The sequence below is a fragment of the Mauremys mutica genome, chromosome 2 (genome assembly GCF_020497125.1).
Source record: "Mauremys mutica isolate MM-2020 ecotype Southern chromosome 2, ASM2049712v1, whole genome shotgun sequence".
NCBI classification, from domain to species: domain Eukaryota; kingdom Metazoa; phylum Chordata; order Testudines; family Geoemydidae; genus Mauremys; species Mauremys mutica.
Window position 1 is genome coordinate 87,740,437 of NC_059073.1, and position 20,751 is coordinate 87,761,187.

Genomic DNA, 20,751 nt, shown 5'->3' on the forward strand with positions numbered 1-20,751 from the left:
CATTGACTTGAATGGATTTTTGATCATTCCCATAAAGTCTTTTATTTGTGTACAGATTTAGCTTGAGTCAACAGTGACCAAAGGAAGCAACTTGTTGTGTATCACACCACTGCTAGGTAGCCTATGATTTAGGGGCTTAGTGAAGTCCCCAGCAGACAAGTTCACAAAACTGAAACTATAGATCCATATATTCCAAGGCCAGAGGGATCATAGTGATCACCTAGTCTTTATCTCCTGTAAAGCACAGGCCACAGAACTTCCCCCAAAATAATTCCTAGAGCAGATCTTTTAGAAAAACATCCAATCTTGATTTAAAAAGAGTCAGTGATGGAGACTCCACCATGACCCCTTAGTAAGTTGTTCTAATGGTTAATTACTCTCAGCATTAAAAATTATGCCTTATTTCCATCAAAGCTGTAGGTTTAGAAGACTTTAAAGGTCAAAAGGGACCATCGTGATCATCTAGTCTGACCTCCTGTACACTGCAGGCCACAGAACCTCACCGACCCACTGATCAGGGAAGCCAAGGAATGGACACACACAGAAAATAAACTATCCTCAACCCCCCTGAGATGATCTCCTTTAGGTCAAGATTGAGTCATTAATAGAGCAGAGAGAAGGAACTTGCACTGCCACTGACTGGGCTGGATGGGGCTTGTTATATGGAGCAGACTTCAGTTCCCAGAGATTAATTGGATCCTTTTCACAAAAATTCTCATTAAAAAAATATTGTAGAAGTATGTTTCACACATTAAGACCCTGGCAACGGTGTGGCATGATTTCAAACAAAATGCCAATCTGGACTGTCAGAAAATGATTCTATTTAACATTATTTCATATTGAAAAGTAGATAATAAGGAAAAACATTTTTTACATTTTTTTCCATGTTAGTGACTTAGGTACTGCTTCATCAAAGCCCATAAGTTTATGACATCAATGGGACTTAAAGGTGCTTAAAATTAAGCATGTGCTTAAATGCTTTCCTGAATAGAAAAGGACTTAAGAAGAACTTACTTTAAGTTAAGCACAGATTTAAGTACTTTTCTAAACTGAGGCCATAATGAAAACAAAGCTCCTGCCCTCCCGCTTTTTTTAATCTCTGGCTACTACATACATTTCTGCTGCTTCGCACCTTAGATTTCATTAAAACCCTTTTTAAGTGGTGCAGAGAACTTGTGTTTTTATTTTTAAATTAATTCCATGCATTTTTACTAACCTTGCCTCTCCTATGTCCAGGAGGGAGCATATTTGATGTGGAGTATTTTAACCTCCCACCAAACAGCATCTGTATTGTGAGTTTTAGTGTTCCTGGAACTGACTGTGGACTTTGGGTCCGATATATTCCAAGGGCTTCATCAGAAGAAGTCAGTACCAATCTTGACAGCTTCTCAGCATAAAGTCCACCTGAGTGTGGAGTTTGTGGTGGTGCAAAGTGTTTAGGTCCACTCTCTGACTGGTACTATGCCGGTACTGCCCCAGAAGTGGAAAATTTTGGCCTAAGAGAGGATGTGGCAAGAGCTTCGGTGGAATGTGCTGATTCACTGTAGACTTTGAACAGTCTCCACTGAGCCTATGAAACTCCCTGCAGAAACTAAAGCTGTCCTCCCCAATGGACCCCAGGGAAAGACAGTAATGGAAACAACACCTGGCTTCCCCTGGGTCAGAGTGGATCAGGCTGGTATGGAAAGGCACAGTTAGCATCTCCTTGTGACAGAGGGTCTGAATTTGTCCTCCTGTCTGATTCATTACTAATGTCAAGAATATGACATTGTTCACAATGACCAATGACCACTATCTCAGACAAGGTGTCCGAGACAAGTGGAGAAGAGGAGGAGAGGGGAAATTAATGAGGGAAATGCAGAAAGATACTTTTGTCACTAATCACAGACAGAGGAGACATAAGTTAAAAAAAATTAAAAGCTGTAGCCCTAGGCATCTTATACTAATTTTAGGTTATTTTTTTGGTTCAGTGAGTTATGATTCACTATTACAGCTGTGAGGTTCTGCAGAGAACAGGGAGAAACAATTGTTAGCTTAAATCTCAGGCAAGTACAACATTCTCTTTTATGGAACAGCATTTCTTTTACAGATTTACGTCAATTCACCAATCTAGAATCACTTTACTATACATGGACCAGTGCTAGCAATTTTCCTGTGACTCTCATGACATTTGGAGTATTTCTCAGAGCCCTAGATCCCGATTGATCTCAGCTTTCATTTTTAAAAAGTAGATTTCTAGCTCTCTTGGCTGCAGAGAAAAGGGTTTGAAAATGTGAACCCTAAAAGTTACAACACCAGAAGGCAACTAAAATGAACCTAAATTTTATTATGTTTAACATCTCCAAAGCCAAACTGTAAAAATCCCAACATGTATTAAAGGCCATCATGAGAGTTTTTCTTGCATACTTGGGGTTGGTGGTATTGAAGTCCAATGAAGCCCCGTGTAAGAGAGAGGGCATAAACTGCATGTAGAGATTACAGAGACTTTGGCTGTAAATATTCATAACTAAGGCTAAGATTTTGTCATGGTTTTCTTAGTAAAAGTCATGGACAGGTCATGGGCAATAAACAAAAATTCATGGAAGCCGTGACCTGTCTGTAACTTTTGCTGCTGCAGCTCCACGGTTTCGCCCACCACCGTGGTGGCTGGGAGCTGCAGGGTTCCCTCTCCACCCATGGCGGCTGGGAGCTGCAGAGTGACCAAATTTCCCAAAGAGAAATTGCGACACCCCAGCCACTCACCTGAGGCGTCCCCCTCCCACCGCGTGAGGCTGTCGCCCGTCGCTGGAACTTTGCAGGGGCCCCCTCTCACTTGTTGCTGCTGTCGCCTGTCGCTGGAATCCTGCCAGGGCCCCGCTGGCTGTCAGAGCCAGAGTCCTGCAGCCCCTGGGGCTGAAGCAGAGAATGTCATGGAGGTCTCTGGACATCATGGATTCCGTGACTTCCATGACCTCCGTGACATAAACGTAGCCTTATTCATAGCTAACCCCAGGAGTGGCACCGGGTATAACCAGGGTGGATTTGTGTCAAAATTCCTCACAGGGCACCCTTCTTATCCCCAAAGGAGGGTAATTTACTGTGGCTGTGAAGAGGGTGCAGGTTACTTTCCCCAGTCTGTCCAGCTGTATGGCTGGCATATAGGAGCAGAGCTTGCCTGCTCCCTGCTCCTTTTTTCCCTGGTCCTAGTCACTTTATGGGTGGGAGCAGCAACCGTTCTCCGAACCATTCTCAAGATCCTTACTTCTTCACCCCTACTCCTCTGCATTGGTATATGACAGTTAGGTACAATCTAGTGCTCAGTGAATTCAATTAAAAACCTAGTTACCTGGACAATATCACAATGGCACTCTAATACTCTGATGAGATACTGACAGACAGACAGAAGTTGATCAATCTTGGTGTTGCTAGCAAGCCAAAACCACCAGTCAAATCTATGCTTAATTGATTCATGGCCTCTCAGGTGAACCCACAGAACAAAAGTGACAGTTAACAAACTGGGTTCTATTTGTAGCTTTGCCATCCATTTACTGGGGGATGGGGGCAGGGGAGGAGTCATAGATTTCTGTTTTTTCTAATATGTAGTTTGCTCTCTCTTTGCTCCCAACTTTTCTTTCATTTATATCATTTTGGTGGCATGACTGACTTCAGTGGGACTATTTGTATGCTTATTAAGCATGATGCTTAAGTGCTTTACTGTATCAGGGCCACAGTGCTCAGCATTTTGTAATACTGAGCCCAATAAAATTAAGAAGCAAGAGAGTAACTGGAATCCATTTAGATTAGGCCATGGAGCCTCAGGCCAGAACATGGCTTTGCTGTCACAAGGGGAAAAGATGTTCAGTAACAAATTCTGCAAACTAAGGCTTCTGAAACCTGAATACAAGGCCACAGAGAGAATGTGAACAATATCTAGAGTTCCAAGAGAGAAGAAGCCAAAGGGCAGGGAATAACAGACACTGATCTTGGATGCTGCTGAACTGCCCTGCCAACACTTGGAAAACATTTAATGATTTCCCAGTATTGCTAACAGTTCTGCTCCATTGCTAGTAGCAAAGTTGGGAGCTGTAAATTCTGAATGAGCATCTGGCAGATATTCCTGCTTCCCTTTCATCTAATATAAATCTAGGGAAAAGTTACACTAGAGTTTTCTGGCTACTGCCACCTGTTTGCAGTCACTCCCTGCAACTGAACACATTTAACTTAATCTAACCTAATTTAATATAATCTGGTCAATCATCTTCTGAGAAGTGATTGCCACGTTGGTATCTCAATGCCTCCCAAAATTATGAAGTGTACACATGTTTTCAGTCTCCTTATTAGATGCTTTGGCTCACTCTCCTGTCTGAGTTGTTGCTTGGGTACTGTTCCTTTCCCCCTCTTTCACAGTGCATTGCATAGTAATCAGTAACATGTTCCCTCAATTTCCACAACAACATTTTTCAAATAATTAATTTGTGTTATTAAGGATTTTTACTTTGGGTCCCAGCTGGTAAAATATTTTACAAAATGTTATGACAGTCTCACAAAGAATCTTCAGAATGACTGTTCGAAACATTACCTAGCTCTAGTTAGATAAAACTATTTGATTTTCAGTTAGTATGGGTCAAATCCTGCTTTGATGTAAATCAGTTGAAGTTTTGCCACTGATTTCAGTTCAGAAGCAATGGGCACTTGTTCTTTCATTGTTGTTTTGTGTTCTGACCCAGCACAAATGTAGATTAAATATATGTTATGCTGTTTGGGTTTTTTAAATTATACACTGAATGTTTTCTTTGGTCTTTAAAAACACAATCTATTTTGAGTGCTACTTTTAACTCAAAAAGCACATTCCAAGCAAGTTAACATATCTCCAAAGTTGTTTCATCTAGCAAAGCTCTATCCACAGGCTATTACCTCCTCCAGCATATTGACACTTTGCTTCTCCATTATCTGAAACTCTTTAGGGACTTTAGCTTTTGTGAAAAGAGCTACAAATATTAAACAATGATGATTTTAGATTCTCTGTGTCACTTTGTAACTTTTTTATCAAAGTCTCTGTAAAGCAATTCTCAGACTTAATTTTTTGGTCATGGTTCTCAATTAAATAATAATGTACTTTTGGATGGGTGGGTTGAAGATATGGACTTCTCTATTTTACAATGTTCACTCTTCAGGGCTTAACGTCAAAGGATTTACAAAGACTTATTTAGGGCTAATTTCACATACCTTGCTCACAGGGGTGGCTCTATGTTTTTTGCCGCCCCAAGCACGGCAGGCAGGCGGTGCGCCTGTGGGTGGTCCGCTGGTCATGCGGAATCTGTGGCATGCCTGCGGGAGGTCCGCCGGTGCCGCGCCATCGGTGTCCCTGCCGCTGAATTGTCGCCAAAGCTGCGGGACCGGCGGACCTCCCACAGGTGTGCCGCTGAAAGCCACCTGCTTGCCGCCCTCACAGCGACCGGCAGGCTGCCCCAGGCACACGCTTGCTGTGCTGGTGCCTGGAGCCGCCTCTGCTTGCTCATGTTAAATTTTACTCACACTTGCATAAGTACATACACAGTAAGGTTTGTGGAATATGGCACGTAAGGTTCTAATTCAACAAGGTGTTTAAAGAATGTATGTAATTTTGAGCATGTGAGCAGTCTCATGGAAATCAACGATTTTAGGTGCTTTGTTGGTTTGAATCCTAAACATTAGCACCCTAGTTCAGGAAAGCACTTAAGCATGTGTTAAAGTTCACCCCATTCAGGAAATCATTTATGAGGACTTAATTGGGACTTTAACACATGCTTAAGTGCTTTCCTTAGTTGGGGTCCAGAAAGTGGAGAAAGGCGAGAGAAACAGAAATGTGTTTCTCTGAGGTTCAGTGGTTCATTCTGACAATGCCTTACTTGAGGGTGGTGAGTTCCGTAAGTGAGGGCTGGGTGGCCTTGAGATAGCTCTCCCTTCGTGCTGCAATCTTTGGTGATGGCTTCGGGCTGGTGTCTGAGTCCCCGCTATCATCATCCCCCATTGCTTTAATGTAACTGCCACTGCGCATCCGCCGGCATGGAATCTCGTCATCTTTGCCTCGCGGAGTGTACCCGGTCCATTCGTCTTGGGGAACCTAGAGTAATAAACACAATTCACATATTCAATATACCTTCTTCTGTAGCAACAGTAAGATTAGAAAACAGTAAATTGCAGCTGAGCTTTCACTGAAAGGATATATGTCTCTGATCTTGGGTTTCTAAGTAAAGCCCAGTGGCTCAAGTATAGTTAACATATTTGAAGGGAAGAAAAGGATCAGCCCTTGCATGGTACAGAGGGGACATATCTAGATTCTTGAATCAGAATCTCTTCAAATGGGGTGTGTGTGTGTGTGTTCTGATCTGAACCCAACCCTAGGGTTTTGGTTCAGGATATATTCCACACCAGAAGACCTTACTTTCCATTTCCATTTTAGAGGCACGTTTAAAGTAATGAAGCAGCATATATAGTTGTGTGACTCTAAGGCTGTTTTCTATGTACTGCACCTTTTATAGTAAAGTGAACCCAATAGTCTGCCTGCTGAGATGCTCCCTCTGAGTTTCAGAAGTTCAAAATGGCTGTGTGTTCAAAATCACACCTATCCACCCCTCTCTCTCTTATGGTGACTTTATATTTGTTCTTTCTCCTTGTAATTTCCTTTAATCTAAAATAAAATTTATCCAAACATTACATTTGCTCCTTGTTTATAGAAAATCATAACAATGAGAATGTGTTTTCAGACAATTTTGGAAATTCCATGAGGACAGCTGCCTTGTCCATGCCTTGCCTCCCATTCCTATTGGCCTGGGGTTACAGGCCATCATCTTGGGATGTGAAGTTGAGAAAACACATGCGTGCCTGAATAACAGTAGAAATGAGAGCAGATGTGAAGTGGAATAGGGTTACCGAAGGAGTGGTCCTGCAGTCAGTTCTTTGATAACAGCACCCCAATTTTTCCAGATTGGGAAAATTTTAGTAGATGCTCCAAAATCATAAAAGCAAGTAGGCAACATTTTAAAGAAATAAAGTACCTGTATTCTTTAGTTTTCCCACCTATTCTTTTCTCCTTCCCTTTACTGCGATCAACATATAAAGGCAATTTATATGGCTCACAAAGTGACCATTGTATGTTATACTAAATGGACACTGTCAAATTTTAGGGGTCAAAATTTGACCTACAACATTTGAATAGTAGTGTCCCCCAAATAGGGATTTTACTCTGTAGTCCCTTTTCAAGTGGAAATTGGTGCTATATAAATTGTTAAATGTTATCCCACAACACACAACTTTCAATGCAGCTGAGTGATGTGCATTGCTTCTTATATACTGTCTCCTCTTAGAGCACTCATGCAGCAGTTTGTTTAACCTGTCATAATGAAAAGTCAAACATTTACTTAGTTGTTTCTTAAATTTAAATTAACGTTCAGTTGCTGACTCCCCACAACCAGGAACATGACAAGTCCTGAAGGCAGATAAGCCCTTTCAAATGTAACTGCAGCCAATGCAGGTCAAGCTTTATGGCATACAAACTCTGGCAATGTTGCTATAAAACATAACTCAACAGAACACTGCACCAGATGAAGAAAAAAGTATTCCACAGACCCCAAATTATTAGCCACCCAAGCTAGTTGTAAACCACCCTGGTGCAGTTTTTGGTTCCTTTATTTCTTTTCCTGTCACATCCAAGACCTCATCAAATCCTGAATCTTTTTTTCACAATATTTCCAAAATTCATTCCTTCTTCCCTCCCTACTGTCATGACAATATTTCATTCTTTGATAACTTTATGCTGACTATTGCAGCTTTTTTCCTTTTGACTTCCTCCTTTCTCATCTCTTCTTCCTCCAGTTCATCCTCCTCCTTTGGTACTATTATTGTGTCATTGCCTTACTGGAATTTCTGCACTGGCTCCTCCTCCTCTTCTGTATTAAGCTTCTGTTTCTCTTCCGAAGTATCCCATGGGTACAAATCCTGGCCCTACTGAAGTCAATGGGAGTTTTGCTACTGATTTCAGTGAAGTCAGGATTTCACCCCATAAGTCTACTCTTGCCTATCTCTCTGCTATAATTTCTTTTTACCACTCAAGCATCTCTCCTGACTGCTCCTTACTCCTTTGCACACTTCTTTCTTCATGCCTTCTTTTACACCCATCTATATCCTTGAAATAATTCCCACTTACTGTCCTGAAAACTCTAGTTCTATGAAGCTTTACAGTTCAAATGTCCTCACAGCACACTGAGTTTGTTTTGTATTGTGTTGCACTCTATTGTACCTATTAATGCCTCAGGACTTTAAGCTCTCCAGAGAAGAGACATATTTTGGGTTGGGCCTAGTTCACCTATTAAACAATCCCATGTATATTTACATTGCCATATGAAAAAACCCCCACGCATTTGAATAAATCTCTCTTCCACCCCTCTCCTTCTGAGTAACTGGTGGGGGACTTGAGAGGAAGGTATTTTCAGCAGGAAGTACCAGATAAAGGGAAGGTGGGCACCTGGAGATCAGGAGTTAAGAAACCAAACAAGAACCGTAAATTAGGCCCAAATCCAGCTTCGGTTTCATATGAACACCCCAGGACTGATTTAGAGCTGATGCCCTGAACATGATACACCTAACCCCAAATCTGGAGTTCCAGTTCATGCCCACTTCTTGTGTGTGTATATTTATATATGTACATATCTTTTGATATTGGCTTTGACTTTGGATCCACAGCCTATGGAAATAGGAAGTATTTTACACTTTTTCTTTTTCACCAGTAAACTTATGACACACACACAGATCTCCTTTTCAGCTTAGATTCTTGCACCGTTTCTAGGGTAAATAAAAAAATGCATGCAGTCCGTACCCTCAGCATTTCTCAAATACACCTAGGAGCATGCAAAATCACCCCTTCCCCCTACCTCCTGTGTTGGGAGTAAAGAGTTGCGTTTCCAAATTGTTCATAAAAAAGTTGACACAAGATTAATAAAATCAAGGCTTGTTGACATTGTGAATGAAAAGCTGGGACACCTCACAGGAACTTTATAACATATAAGAAAAGCTCAAGAAAATAGATTTCTAGTCACCCTTAGGATAAAGATTATTTAAACTCATATTATGTACAGTACATCTGAATGCTCTGAGGGAACATTTACCTCATAGATCTCTTCTGTTTAATTTCCATTCACTATGTTTGATTTTAGTATCTATGCTTACCTTGTTGTACTAAATTAATTAAAAACAAATTATACTGCATTAAATTAAAAACCTACATTAATGCAACATTAAGGCTGAGACTTTTAATTGGTCAAAAGTCTGAGAATTCAAAGTTAATACACATCACCCATATCTCAGCCAAGTTATGCGCCTGTAGTTTTTGCAATACTCTATGTATAACTGGATGTAATGTTTTAGTATTTAGCTGTAATATAGATGAGACGTAGTTGTTGTGGGAACCAGAACTCTAACACAACAACTTAAGAAATTCGATGTCTTAGTGCACACAGTGCCTTTTGTCACAAAGATTATCCCAGTGGTTTAGATACTACTGAACAAGTTTCCAAAGCTGGTTGCAATGGGTTTGCCACATAAGCTCGTACTTACACATGCATATGTGTAATTCCATGCACGAATAGGGGTCCTGTCCAGCTTTGAAAATTTAGCTCTGTGTGTGCGCAAGTGAACACAATGCATCAGATCATCATTCAGAAGTCTAGGCTCTCCTAGCTCAGTGACACAGGCTTATTTAGTGAAAAACAACAAACAATCTTGTTAACATCCACTTTGCTGTTGCAGAGCTACTGAGATGTGAAGGGACAGACTGAGAATTCAGAGGTCCAAGGGCACCAAAAAAACAACTGGTTCCTGCTGTCTGAAGAATTCCAGAATGGGGGAACTTGCTGGTGCAAAAATAAGGAGGTAAAAAATTTCAAGTACCATTACTACACTGAGGCTGGTAGGGGAAGTCCATATTTGCCAAAGAAAATGACAATATACATAGGTGCTGGAACTAGGGGTGCTGAGGGTGCTGCTGCACCCCCTGGCTTGAAGTGGTTTCCCTCAGATACAGGGTTTGCAGTTTGGTTCCATGGCTCTCATCACCTCCACTATACAAATTATTCCAGCACCCCTGACAATATGGCAAGGGGAAAAACTGAGCTAAACACAGAGTTATGTCATAACCCAGAATGCAGTACCACAAAGAGAAGTCTAATTTCAATTCATGGCATTTGGGAAGTCAGGATATGATACATACTGTTCAAGCTTCAGTGAACACGGAAGTACAAAGACAATTTCACAAAAATAACCATTCATTAAAAAGGGGTGGTACTAGTTACAACTTTTTTTTTTTTGGCTTATATTGTTTGCTCAGCTTGCTTGCAGAAATCTGTTTAAGCCAATTTTCATTTTTGCTTTGCAGGTATCAATTTTCTAAGAAAATATTATAATATTATGCAGGTCCTGATTCACTACCGCCTTACTCCAGTTTTATGATGCAGTAACTATCAATTTTAATCATGTTACACCACAGTGAAACTAACGAGGAGTCCTTGTTGCACCTTAGAGACTAACAAATGTATTTGGGCATAAGCTTTGGTGGGCTAAAACCCACTTCATCAGAGGGAGTGGCCCATTTCAAACAATTGACAAGAAGGTGTGAGTATCAGCAGAGGGAAATTACTTTTTGTAGTGACACAAAGAAACAACCACATTTGCTCCAATCCCTGAGACAAACACCTACAGGATCTCTATCAAGTGTTCTTAAAACTACAATACCCACCTGCTGAAGTGAAGAAACAGACTGACAGAGCAAGAAGGGTACCCAGAAGTCACCTACTACAGGACAGGCCTGACAAAGAAAGTAACAGAACGCCACTAACCGTCACCTACAGCCCCCAACTAAAACCTCTCCAGTGCACCATCAAGGATCTACAACCTACAATCTACAAGCCAGTCCTCGCTTACAGACAGCCCCCAAACCTGAAGCAAATACTCACCAGAAACTACACACCACACAACAAAAACACTAACCCGGGAACCAATCTCTGCAACAAACCTCATTGCCAACTCTGTCCGTGTATCTAGTCAAGGGACATCATCATAGGACCTAACCAGATCAGCCACACCATCAGGGGCTCATTCACCTGCACATCTACCAATGTGATATATGCCATCATGTGCCAGCAATGCCCCTCTGCCATGTACACTGGCCAAACTGGACAGTCTCTACGCAAAAGGATAAATGGACACAAATCAGACATCAAAAACCAGTAGGAGAGCACTTCTATCTCCCTGGACACTCAATAACAGACTTAGAAGTGGCAATTCTTCAACAACAAAACTTCAAAAACAGAGTCCAACAAGAAACTGCAGAACTGGAATTAATTTGCAAACTGGACACTATCAAATTAGGCCTGAATAAAGCCTGGGAATGGCTGGGTCACTACAAAAAGTAATTTCCCTCTGCTGATACTCACACCTTCTTGTCAACTGTTTGAAATGGGCCTCCTTGATTGCATTGGCCTCCTTAGCACTACAAAAGTGATTTTCCCTCCCTTGGTATTCACCCCTTCTTGTCAACTGTTGAGAACAGGCCACTTCCACCTTAACTGAATTGGCTCATTAGTACTGACCCCCCACTTGGTAAAGCAACTCCCATCTTTTCATGTGCTGTATATTTATACCTGCCTACTGTATTTTCCACTTCATGCATCTGATGAAGTGGGTTTTACCTCACGAAACCTTATGCCCAAATAAATGTGTTAGTCTCTAAGGTGCCATAAGGACTCCTCATCGTTTTTGCTGATACAGACTAACACGGCTACCACTCTGAAACCTGTCAGGGTAAAACTGTGTCACAATGATGAATCAGAGCTTTTGCACGGGGAAAAATGCTGATAAAGTAGTTGATATTTAATTTATTATTAGCTATGTCTCTATAACACCTTATATGAAAGGATCTCAAAGTGCTTCACAAACATTAATAAATTAAACCACACAACCCCCTTACATGCTAGGCATTATTATTATTCCCCCTTTGCTGATGGGTAAATTGAGGCACAGAGCATGTAGGTCAATATTTTCATACTTCATATAAAGTTAGGTATCTAAATCAACACAGTACTTAAGCTCTAAAATAAGTGACCTAATTTTCAGAGCTCATTTAGAGAGTTCCCATTATAGCTGATCTAGTATAGATTTACCCGTTAAGTTTAGGCATCCAAATCTGATAATTTTAGTAGAAGCTATATAAGCACAGTCTTAAAAAATGAGTTTGTGGCAGAGCGGAAATAGAACCCAGGAGTCCAGCTGAATCCCAATCCTGTCCTACCTACTAGACAAAACTCCTACTACATATTGGATCCTTATTTTTAAAACTCAACAACATTAGATGTATTTCTTGTATTGCCATTTCTACACATCTTTTTAATATAAACAGTAATTTACTAAAAGTATTTCAAATCAGTGCTGGGTTTTGTTTTTCACTTATTGCCTCTACTTAGGCTCTTAAAGCAAAAAGCTTCTGTGGCTTAGTAGACTGATATCATCTGCTGTCACAGAAAAATGTTTCCGATTCTGGGGGAAAAAAATATACTGAGTATTCAGTCCTTAGAGAACTAAAAATAAAATTGACTATATATAACCAAAAATAAAACAAACAATAATATTTCCAAGGGCCTTATTTACATTCTCAGATATGGTGTCACATATTGCAGTGCTGTGCATCCAAAAGTACTGGGGAAATGTTGAGGAAAGGTGGCTATGTGAGTTTTCAGATCATTTTTTCTGATTGGGAGGTTTGCTCAGCCCTGGCAACTTTTGATGGCCAGCATGTATCTTGCAAGGTCAAATACTATGCTGCATGTAAGTATATGTAGATAGTGGCTGCTGCCTTTGAAGATGCAGGGGAATAAGAGCTCTATACCTGAGAAAGTACCTTCATTTTTCTTTAAAGTTTAAGCATATTGTAATATCCAATTGCCTCAACAGTATAATTTTTTCCAGCATTAGGATTATTATACTACAGCCTAACTAAATTAAACCATCCTGCATCACACAGAATATTTTTACTTCCAAAAGAGAGGGGGAGAAGGAGGGACAGAGAGAGAAAGATAGCGAGAACAGTGGAAAATAAAAGCCAAATCCAAAGAACGTCCCCTCTTTAATTAAAATCTCATTTTTATTATCAAGCTGTTAAACAAAATAATATGGAGACTAGAGGCATTTTATTTTGCAAGTGGGCTTTAATAAATTTAAAGTGAGATCTTTCATAGTGATTTTTCATTCTTTACAGAACTATTAAAGAAGAATGTGCTTTAATTAGACAAAAAAGTCTGATGAAATAGAAAACAAATGTAAGGAAGAAAAAGAGCACCTAACAAAGGCCTCAGAACTGGGTCAGCTAATGAAACACACCACTTCCATTATAAGTAATCACGTAGAAATATAATGTTCCTTACAATTATGAAAAATAATATTGACTATGGTTTCTTTCTTTCTGCTCAAACATCAGCTGTTAGATTTACTGTACATAAACAGACCATGCAAAACACATACAGTCAATAGCCAATCCCTTCACTGGTTTCAGTTGCATTTGCTGTGCCATTTACATGCTCTGATCTTTATCTAAATTTACTTTGCTCTGAAAGAGACTAAATTTATCATTAGCAAGCTTGCGGTGACTGGTAAATTTATTTTCGTATTCTTTTTGTGTAAAAAGCTGGATTTTTCTTATGTATATTTCTGGGTCCCCAAATAAACAAAAGACAGGTATATAGTGGCATTCAAGTGCTAGCTTATTCATCTCTAATTCACACATTGGATGAAATTTGAAATAAACTCCAGCATGTGAGGATAAAAATATGGATTTTATTCAGGCTTTAAACAATAAAAAAAAGAATATTTTCCTTTCTGTTGCCTAGAATGTTTATTAACTTACCTTATTAGATGAAATATCAAACAGACTGTCTTTTTTGCAAATTAAGTTCATTATTCATCTCAATTTTGATTTGGTTTACTGCAGCTGAGAGCATTAAGCTTCTCCCTGTGCATTGCCAATGCAATGTGGGTGACTGGAAGTAAACACAAGGGCTGGAGGGGAGTGGCTGGCCATCACTCAACAGTAGACTCATAACTTTAGCTTTCTATTAGTATGCAAATACTTAATGAAATGAAACCACACAACTAAGAACAATACTTAATGACTGCTCAGTGCAGATTTTGAAACCCATGCAATTTGGTTCTCTTAGCAGTTATCATGGCTATTTTGTATGTTAGAGAAAATTCAATTGCCCTCTTCCACTTTCTAGGTCTATTCTTGGCAATCATGAATACTGAATTCTTAGAACAACAAAAATGAATATCACAGCATCCTTTCAATGTGCATGTTTTAGGAGTCACTGAAATATGCAAAAAAGGAGGACTTAAGATATAATTAACACTATATGTTTTACTGTATTTAAAAATAACCTTCAGCAGTTTTCAGAAAAGCAGATATATAGGTTATTTCCATTGAGAGAAAATCAAATATCTGCAATATTCTTGCCAACATTTGTTTCAACTTGTGGGATTTTAGCAATGAGGTTCTATTTTAAAATCAGTTCATTTGACTGAAATACTTGCATGCAGCTTTACATGGGGAAAAACTGGTATTAGGTTCCTAACCAGCCAAGACACTGTTCTTAGCTTAGACCAGTCTGCCCGCATTGGGTAATGCAGTTGTGGTGCTTTTTTGATCTCTACTTCAATCTTGGAACAAGAAGCTTAATTTAAAATAGCAGAAATATTCCTTACTCCCCACCCTGAAAAAGAGAAGCATCACTTTCAACATTTATCTCCAAATTACTGTACATGTCTCCATTAGAAATGGGTCCACATTGTAGAGTTCAGACCAGATTTAGATCTGGATCCAAACTGTCCCTGAGGATGGGGTTGTCCAGAATAGGGTTTGGTTTGGGCCCATTATAGAAAGACCCAATCCACAATATTTAGATTAGAACATCCCCAGTGTTCATGGTGACAGAACAGTATCAGATTCAGGGTTCTGAGATGGGACCACATCTAGTCTGTCTTCTCTCTTAGTATCAACTGGAGTTGGAGTTGTTACCAGGCATCAACATTAATGTCTTAGATACAGTCTCCACAAACACATCTCACAGCTTCTAAGGTACTTTATGATGGGATAACTCAAACGGCTGTATTTAATGGCCCCTTTATACTATATACTAACATCACACAGCTGAGAGGAGGCATAAATCCAAGTGATAGAATTTTATACAGAGTGGTAAACATGCTGTTGGAATGAACGGATGTTCAAGGAAGATGCACAGTGGTACTAAAAGTCAAACTAGAACAATGCGCTGTGTATACGTGTACAGTCACCAACGCTGAGAAGTAATGGAACTGTGAAGCAACTAGTGGATGGGAAACAACAATCTCAAGTACAAAGGCAGATAAAATTGCAGTCATAATCATTAAAGAACAGACATTGTGATAGAAGATCTAGCTAGGAATTTACAGGGCCTGCATCAGTGGGGTACTGAGCAACTAAGATGGGACAGCTATGCCAAAGACCAGTCTTCAACTAATTGTATAAGAAAATGGTGGTTGTTAAAGTGAAATATACAGTGATGTCATTCTTATCAACTGCAATAACTAAGGTGATGGAAAGTTATTGTAGGGTAAATTTAAAAAGAGATTGCAAGAGGAAGACAGGATTACCTAGAAATGTTCTGCTACATTTATGGGTTATTTTCATAGGAAAGATTTTTCACAGCACAGCAAAGGTGTCTTGGATAAGTACAGAATTAGGCTGAAGACTTTGTATGCCTAAATAGAAGATCTGGTTGAATTATTCATTATGAATATATCTGTTGCAAATTTAGCACCCATTTGTGAATCATTTACAAACCCATCCCAATTTCTACAGATCTACTCATTATTCATAAGCATAAGTACTCCTGTTCTTTTTGCAGTTATGCTACAGTTCATGAACCTTTTGGGATTCACAAACTTTTTCATGAATACCTGGAGATCGTCCAAATACTTGAGAATAATATAATCCCATTATTATATTTGGTGTTTTATTTGCAAATATATTTTTATTTTCAATTATTTCACCAGCTTTATTAAGAAGTATGAAATAGAAATCAGGATAAAATTATAATAGGATGCTTCAACTTTAGCTGTTTTGCAGAACTGATAAGAAAACCGCAGCTGTGAAGGACAGATTTACCATTCAGTGGAAGAAAGGAATGGAGAATCAAGTCCTAGATACGTACGCTGCAGCAGAGAACAAATAGCATCTTCCCTAGACATGTATGCAAGACAAGGACACATTGAGTAGATTAATTTAGTAATCACTTCACCATGACAGAAATACAAACAAAGTTCACAAGAAAAACAAGTAGAGAATGATTGCAAATTCAGATGAATGTGCACAGATAAACCCAGCAAAACAGATTTTAAACAAATTACTATCCCAGAAGAATAAACAATTTACCAGGTGATTTAACAGACTAAACAATCAAATAATATGATAGCTCACAATACAGATTAGCACCAGGAAGTTAAGCAATAAACTCAATTTAACCTTACAAAGAAATGAGACCAGAGAAGCTACAGGATACCTACTGAATCATCTTACAAAGGAGGTGCCTGGTCCTAAGAAAAGAAAGCAGGATTTACTGAAGCAGAAGAATTTCTTTACACCGAGTAGATTATGGACATTGTTGATGGCTTCCACCAGGGTCTAAGCCATAAGAAAAAATAAGACATAGGCTCTGGAACAAATCAGGCCCTTCTTTACCTGATCCAAACTACAATAAACTAGAAAATATGCATCTCATACTCTAGCCTTTTGTCTTACAAGTTTTACAGATTTTTTTCCATGTCGCTTGTTCATGGGCTGCTGGAAAAAGCATGGTATGTTGATAGCTGCATAGGCTTCCTCACCTACTTGATATCTCACTTTCCCACCCCACCCTGCCACTTTTCTATTGCTGAGTCTTCCTTGAACTGCAGCTGCCAGCAGCAAAGTTCTACTTTTTCTGCTTCCTTGTGCCAAGAATATAAAATTATTATTTATACTGTGGTAGTGCCTGGGGGCCCCCAGCCAAGGCCCTCAATGTGCAAGGCACGGTACAAACACATAAGAAAAAGTCTTTGCTCCAAAGAGTTTAGTGAACTCTAATTAAAGCCAGGAAATAAATAAATAGCTTGCTTTCCCTATCCTGCGTATCTTGATGCAAATGATTACAGTGTGTCATGAAAAAACATGACTGACCCAAATAAAAAAAATGGGGGAAAATATGAAAAATAATTTGTGCATTTTTTTCTCTCCTTACAGACAGGCGAAGGCTATGAAAACAATTGTGTGGAATATCCAGCAGTAAATACATCACTAGAGACTAACTGTGTAGTGTGGTAGTGCTGGTGCATGAATTACCATAGATCCATAAAATTAAGAATGGTAAAATATCTATGCATTTAGACCATTTTTTGGCCAGGGAAGTATTTTCCTACATTACAAATTCTAGTGATATGTCTAGCTTAGAACATTCCAATGGACTGTCTACCATAAGCCTTGGGAAACTGTTCCACTACCTAACAAATCTCACTGTCAAGGCATGGGGAACTATCATGGATAAAATAAGAATGCTCCTTCCCATCTCCTGCCCTCCGCTGCTTGGACCATTCCTAGAGCTGAACCAAATCAGAGTATTTTCAGGAAAAGTTCAATACCAGATTGTACCCTATTCCCTTCCCTCCCACCAACACACACCTACTTCCCAGAGAAGAGATGAGGTAGTTCTAATTTACCCTATGCCCACATAAAAGAATCATCTATTCTTTCCCAATGTCCACATTAATGAAAGCGCCTGTGCACGGTCTCCATCCCCAGTTATGCTGCAGAAGCACAGAAGTATCAGCCTAAGAATATTGTGAGATTTAAAGGAGCAGGTGTAGCAGGACCTAAGAGTGAGGATCTGCCTTTCACTACTGTAGAAATGGTGGGATGGCAAGTTTCCCAGCCCCTATAATATTTCACTTGGGACTTTATCGGAGCAGGTCTACCAGAAACACCATCTCCATAGGAAGCAACGGAGACAGTAGGCAAGACACCACCCTCTCAGAACAGCAGGTGAGAGGTGGTCTATCAGCCATCCCCCTAAAATAGCACAGGGGAACTCACAGCTACTTGTATAGAAAATAGAATTGGGAGGGGGTCCTACTAGCCACTTCCACTTAGCTTTCCTACAGCTATTGGAGAGAGGAAAGATTGTATTAAAGGAAAGAATGGGTCCTTGAGGAACATCCATAGGTTTTGGATAGCAAACATCCTGAGGTTTGGAGTCTGCTCTGAATCCACACTCCAAATCTTCAGAGATTAAGCTATCTCTAATATGGACAAATGCGAATTGAGGACTATACTGAAATGATGAAACTTAAGTTATTTCTTTTACAGAGTGAGATTGTTATTTCTACTTCTAAATAATGAGGGGTTCTGATACTACAGTACTAGAGGCCATAAAAACAGGCAGGCATGGGGTGAGGGGAAAGGCTGAGAGAACTATTTCACTTGTGACCTATGTCAGACTCAAGCCTGCAGCTTCACAGGAAAAAAAATCACATTGAATATTCAGTAGAACAAAAAAGTCACATATCCATTGTGTTCAAACATTTATATCACAAGGACAGTTTGCATAAATAAAACACTAGCCTCATCCAAGGATCATGTAGTCCACTTGCTGGGTCATCAATAGCAACTTAAATTATATGTGAGTTGAGAAGAGCATCTAGTAATCTGGTTAACGAGTTAAAAAAAGCAGCAAAGAAATACCACATTAGTCAAACTCATTATCAGAGTTGTCCAACACTATCATGGCTTTGTAATTAACTAGTTTTATCTCAATTAGTACATTTCAAATTGTCCTAACACAGGAAACCAGCCTACCTATGTTTCAACAGGAAACATAAAAAACAGTTGAAACATATCTACATTTCATTGACAGAAGGATACTGATTACTGCAATATAAATATTAGAAATAAAAATAGAGTTTACAGGCCCCAATTAGGATTGGGGCCCCATTGTTCTAGGAGCAGTACAAACACAAAGGAAATATTGTACATGCCATAAAGGGCTTATAGTCTCAGATGACAAGTGATATGTGAAGGGGAAGGGAATGGGAAGCAGTTAAATATGCACAATTTTTTACTAACATGTACATTTGCTATTTTTTAAAATTGTCAATAACAGTTTCAGTTGTCTCAGACTGCCTCATACACTAGCAATTATTACCTGACTGATGTCTTATAATGCTAGCAATGTAAATTAGAGCTTGATTAAGATTTTCCTCTGCTTTTTAGCAAATTCCAAACACTGACATTTCACTGTTTTTTTCCAAAGCAAGTATATAATAATTAAAAAAAAACAACAACAATCTGGACATAAATAGAATGGCATATGTATAAGAGAATGTTCAGTCATTCTAATTCCATGCATTGTTGGACACATTTCCATGAAGATACAGATACTCTCCTCTAATTCCTCTTATAAGCCTATTCCTGTCAATTAAATATTATCTAACAGTCCCTATGGAAGTGCTTATTTGAAGCTGATGTTGGCATAGTTTTTCACTCTTTTCTATCCATCTGGTTACACACTGAATTATCAGCTATTTTATCAATACCTGCCTGGAAACTGAATGAGTAAACAAAAACATCAACAACAAAAAACTTCAAATCCAAAATAACCAAGACATTCAACTCCAAAATTGAAATTTCTTCTAGCTCCCAAAACTCAGATTGAAGAAAACTACTGTATCAAACCTTTAAAATTGTTACTTTGTCCTAAAGTCCCTCCCCACTCCATACGCGCATCTATACACACACCCTGAGAATACATACTTTCTACATTTCCCCTTCCCCCATGTTGCTACAAATTAATGCAAAATATACACATCCTTTTTTTAAATATTGTAAGCAGAGTTTCAAAGCTTAGTATTCTAAATGATTTTATATGCCATTTAACCTATAGAGCTCAATTTTAAAATGTGGGTGCCTTAATAGGACATCTGAATCCTGCCCTTTATCTGAGTAATGACCTGAGCAACAAAATGTGGCAACGGAATGTCCCAGAAAGGTAACCACATTAGAAAAATGGGCTGCTGTATACATATAAACATGCAAGAGTCCCATTATTTTAAAGCAAAACAAAGTTCTCTTCTCAAACCTCTTTTTTCCTCATGGTCTTCTCTCTTCTCTGTGTAACATTATTCCATTTTACACATACACTTAGATGTGCCATAACTGCTTCGTTTAAAACGCATAAAAGCTATCCACAGCTCAACTAAGAATGGAACAGTTTTAATATTTTCTGATCCATGTTTCTGCCACACACATTCACCGGCAGTATGATAGCTCCAAGAGCAGACATCTGATTCTTGACATTTAAAGATACAATACTGGTGAAAAATAGTGACGCTTTATTAACTGCAAACAGCTTGTGAGGGAGTAGGTGATGTACTCTTAAAGTGTATAATCAGAACAAGCAATCATTACAGCCTTTCAATTTTATGTTTTTGAATCAATGCCATAAGAAAGAGAAATAGCCAGAGATACAAATCTGGACACTTTACAATAACTATTTCATCTTTTGTGGAAAAACAGCTAGCAATTTTTTTTACTGGTGTATAAAGGATTAAGACATCTCAAAGTTTCCAAAGGGTCTCCAATTTTCATACTAAAATAAGAATTAATGAAGGCAAATCCTGAAATTACAG

At 39.1% G+C, this 20,751-nt stretch overlaps 1 protein-coding gene across 2 annotated transcripts in view; it reads right to left on the bottom strand.

Moving 5' to 3' along the window:
* The window catches only part of DLGAP1 (DLG associated protein 1), a 271,090-nt gene that overhangs the window by 204,162 nt on the left and 46,177 nt on the right, over positions 1-20,751 (bottom strand). For both annotated transcript variants that reach the window (XM_045007859.1, XM_045007860.1), the window contains exon 3: positions 5,868-6,082. In XM_045007859.1, coding sequence (XP_044863794.1) covers positions 5,868-6,082 — 215 coding nt within the window. The remainder of the gene's footprint in view (positions 1-5,867; positions 6,083-20,751) is intronic.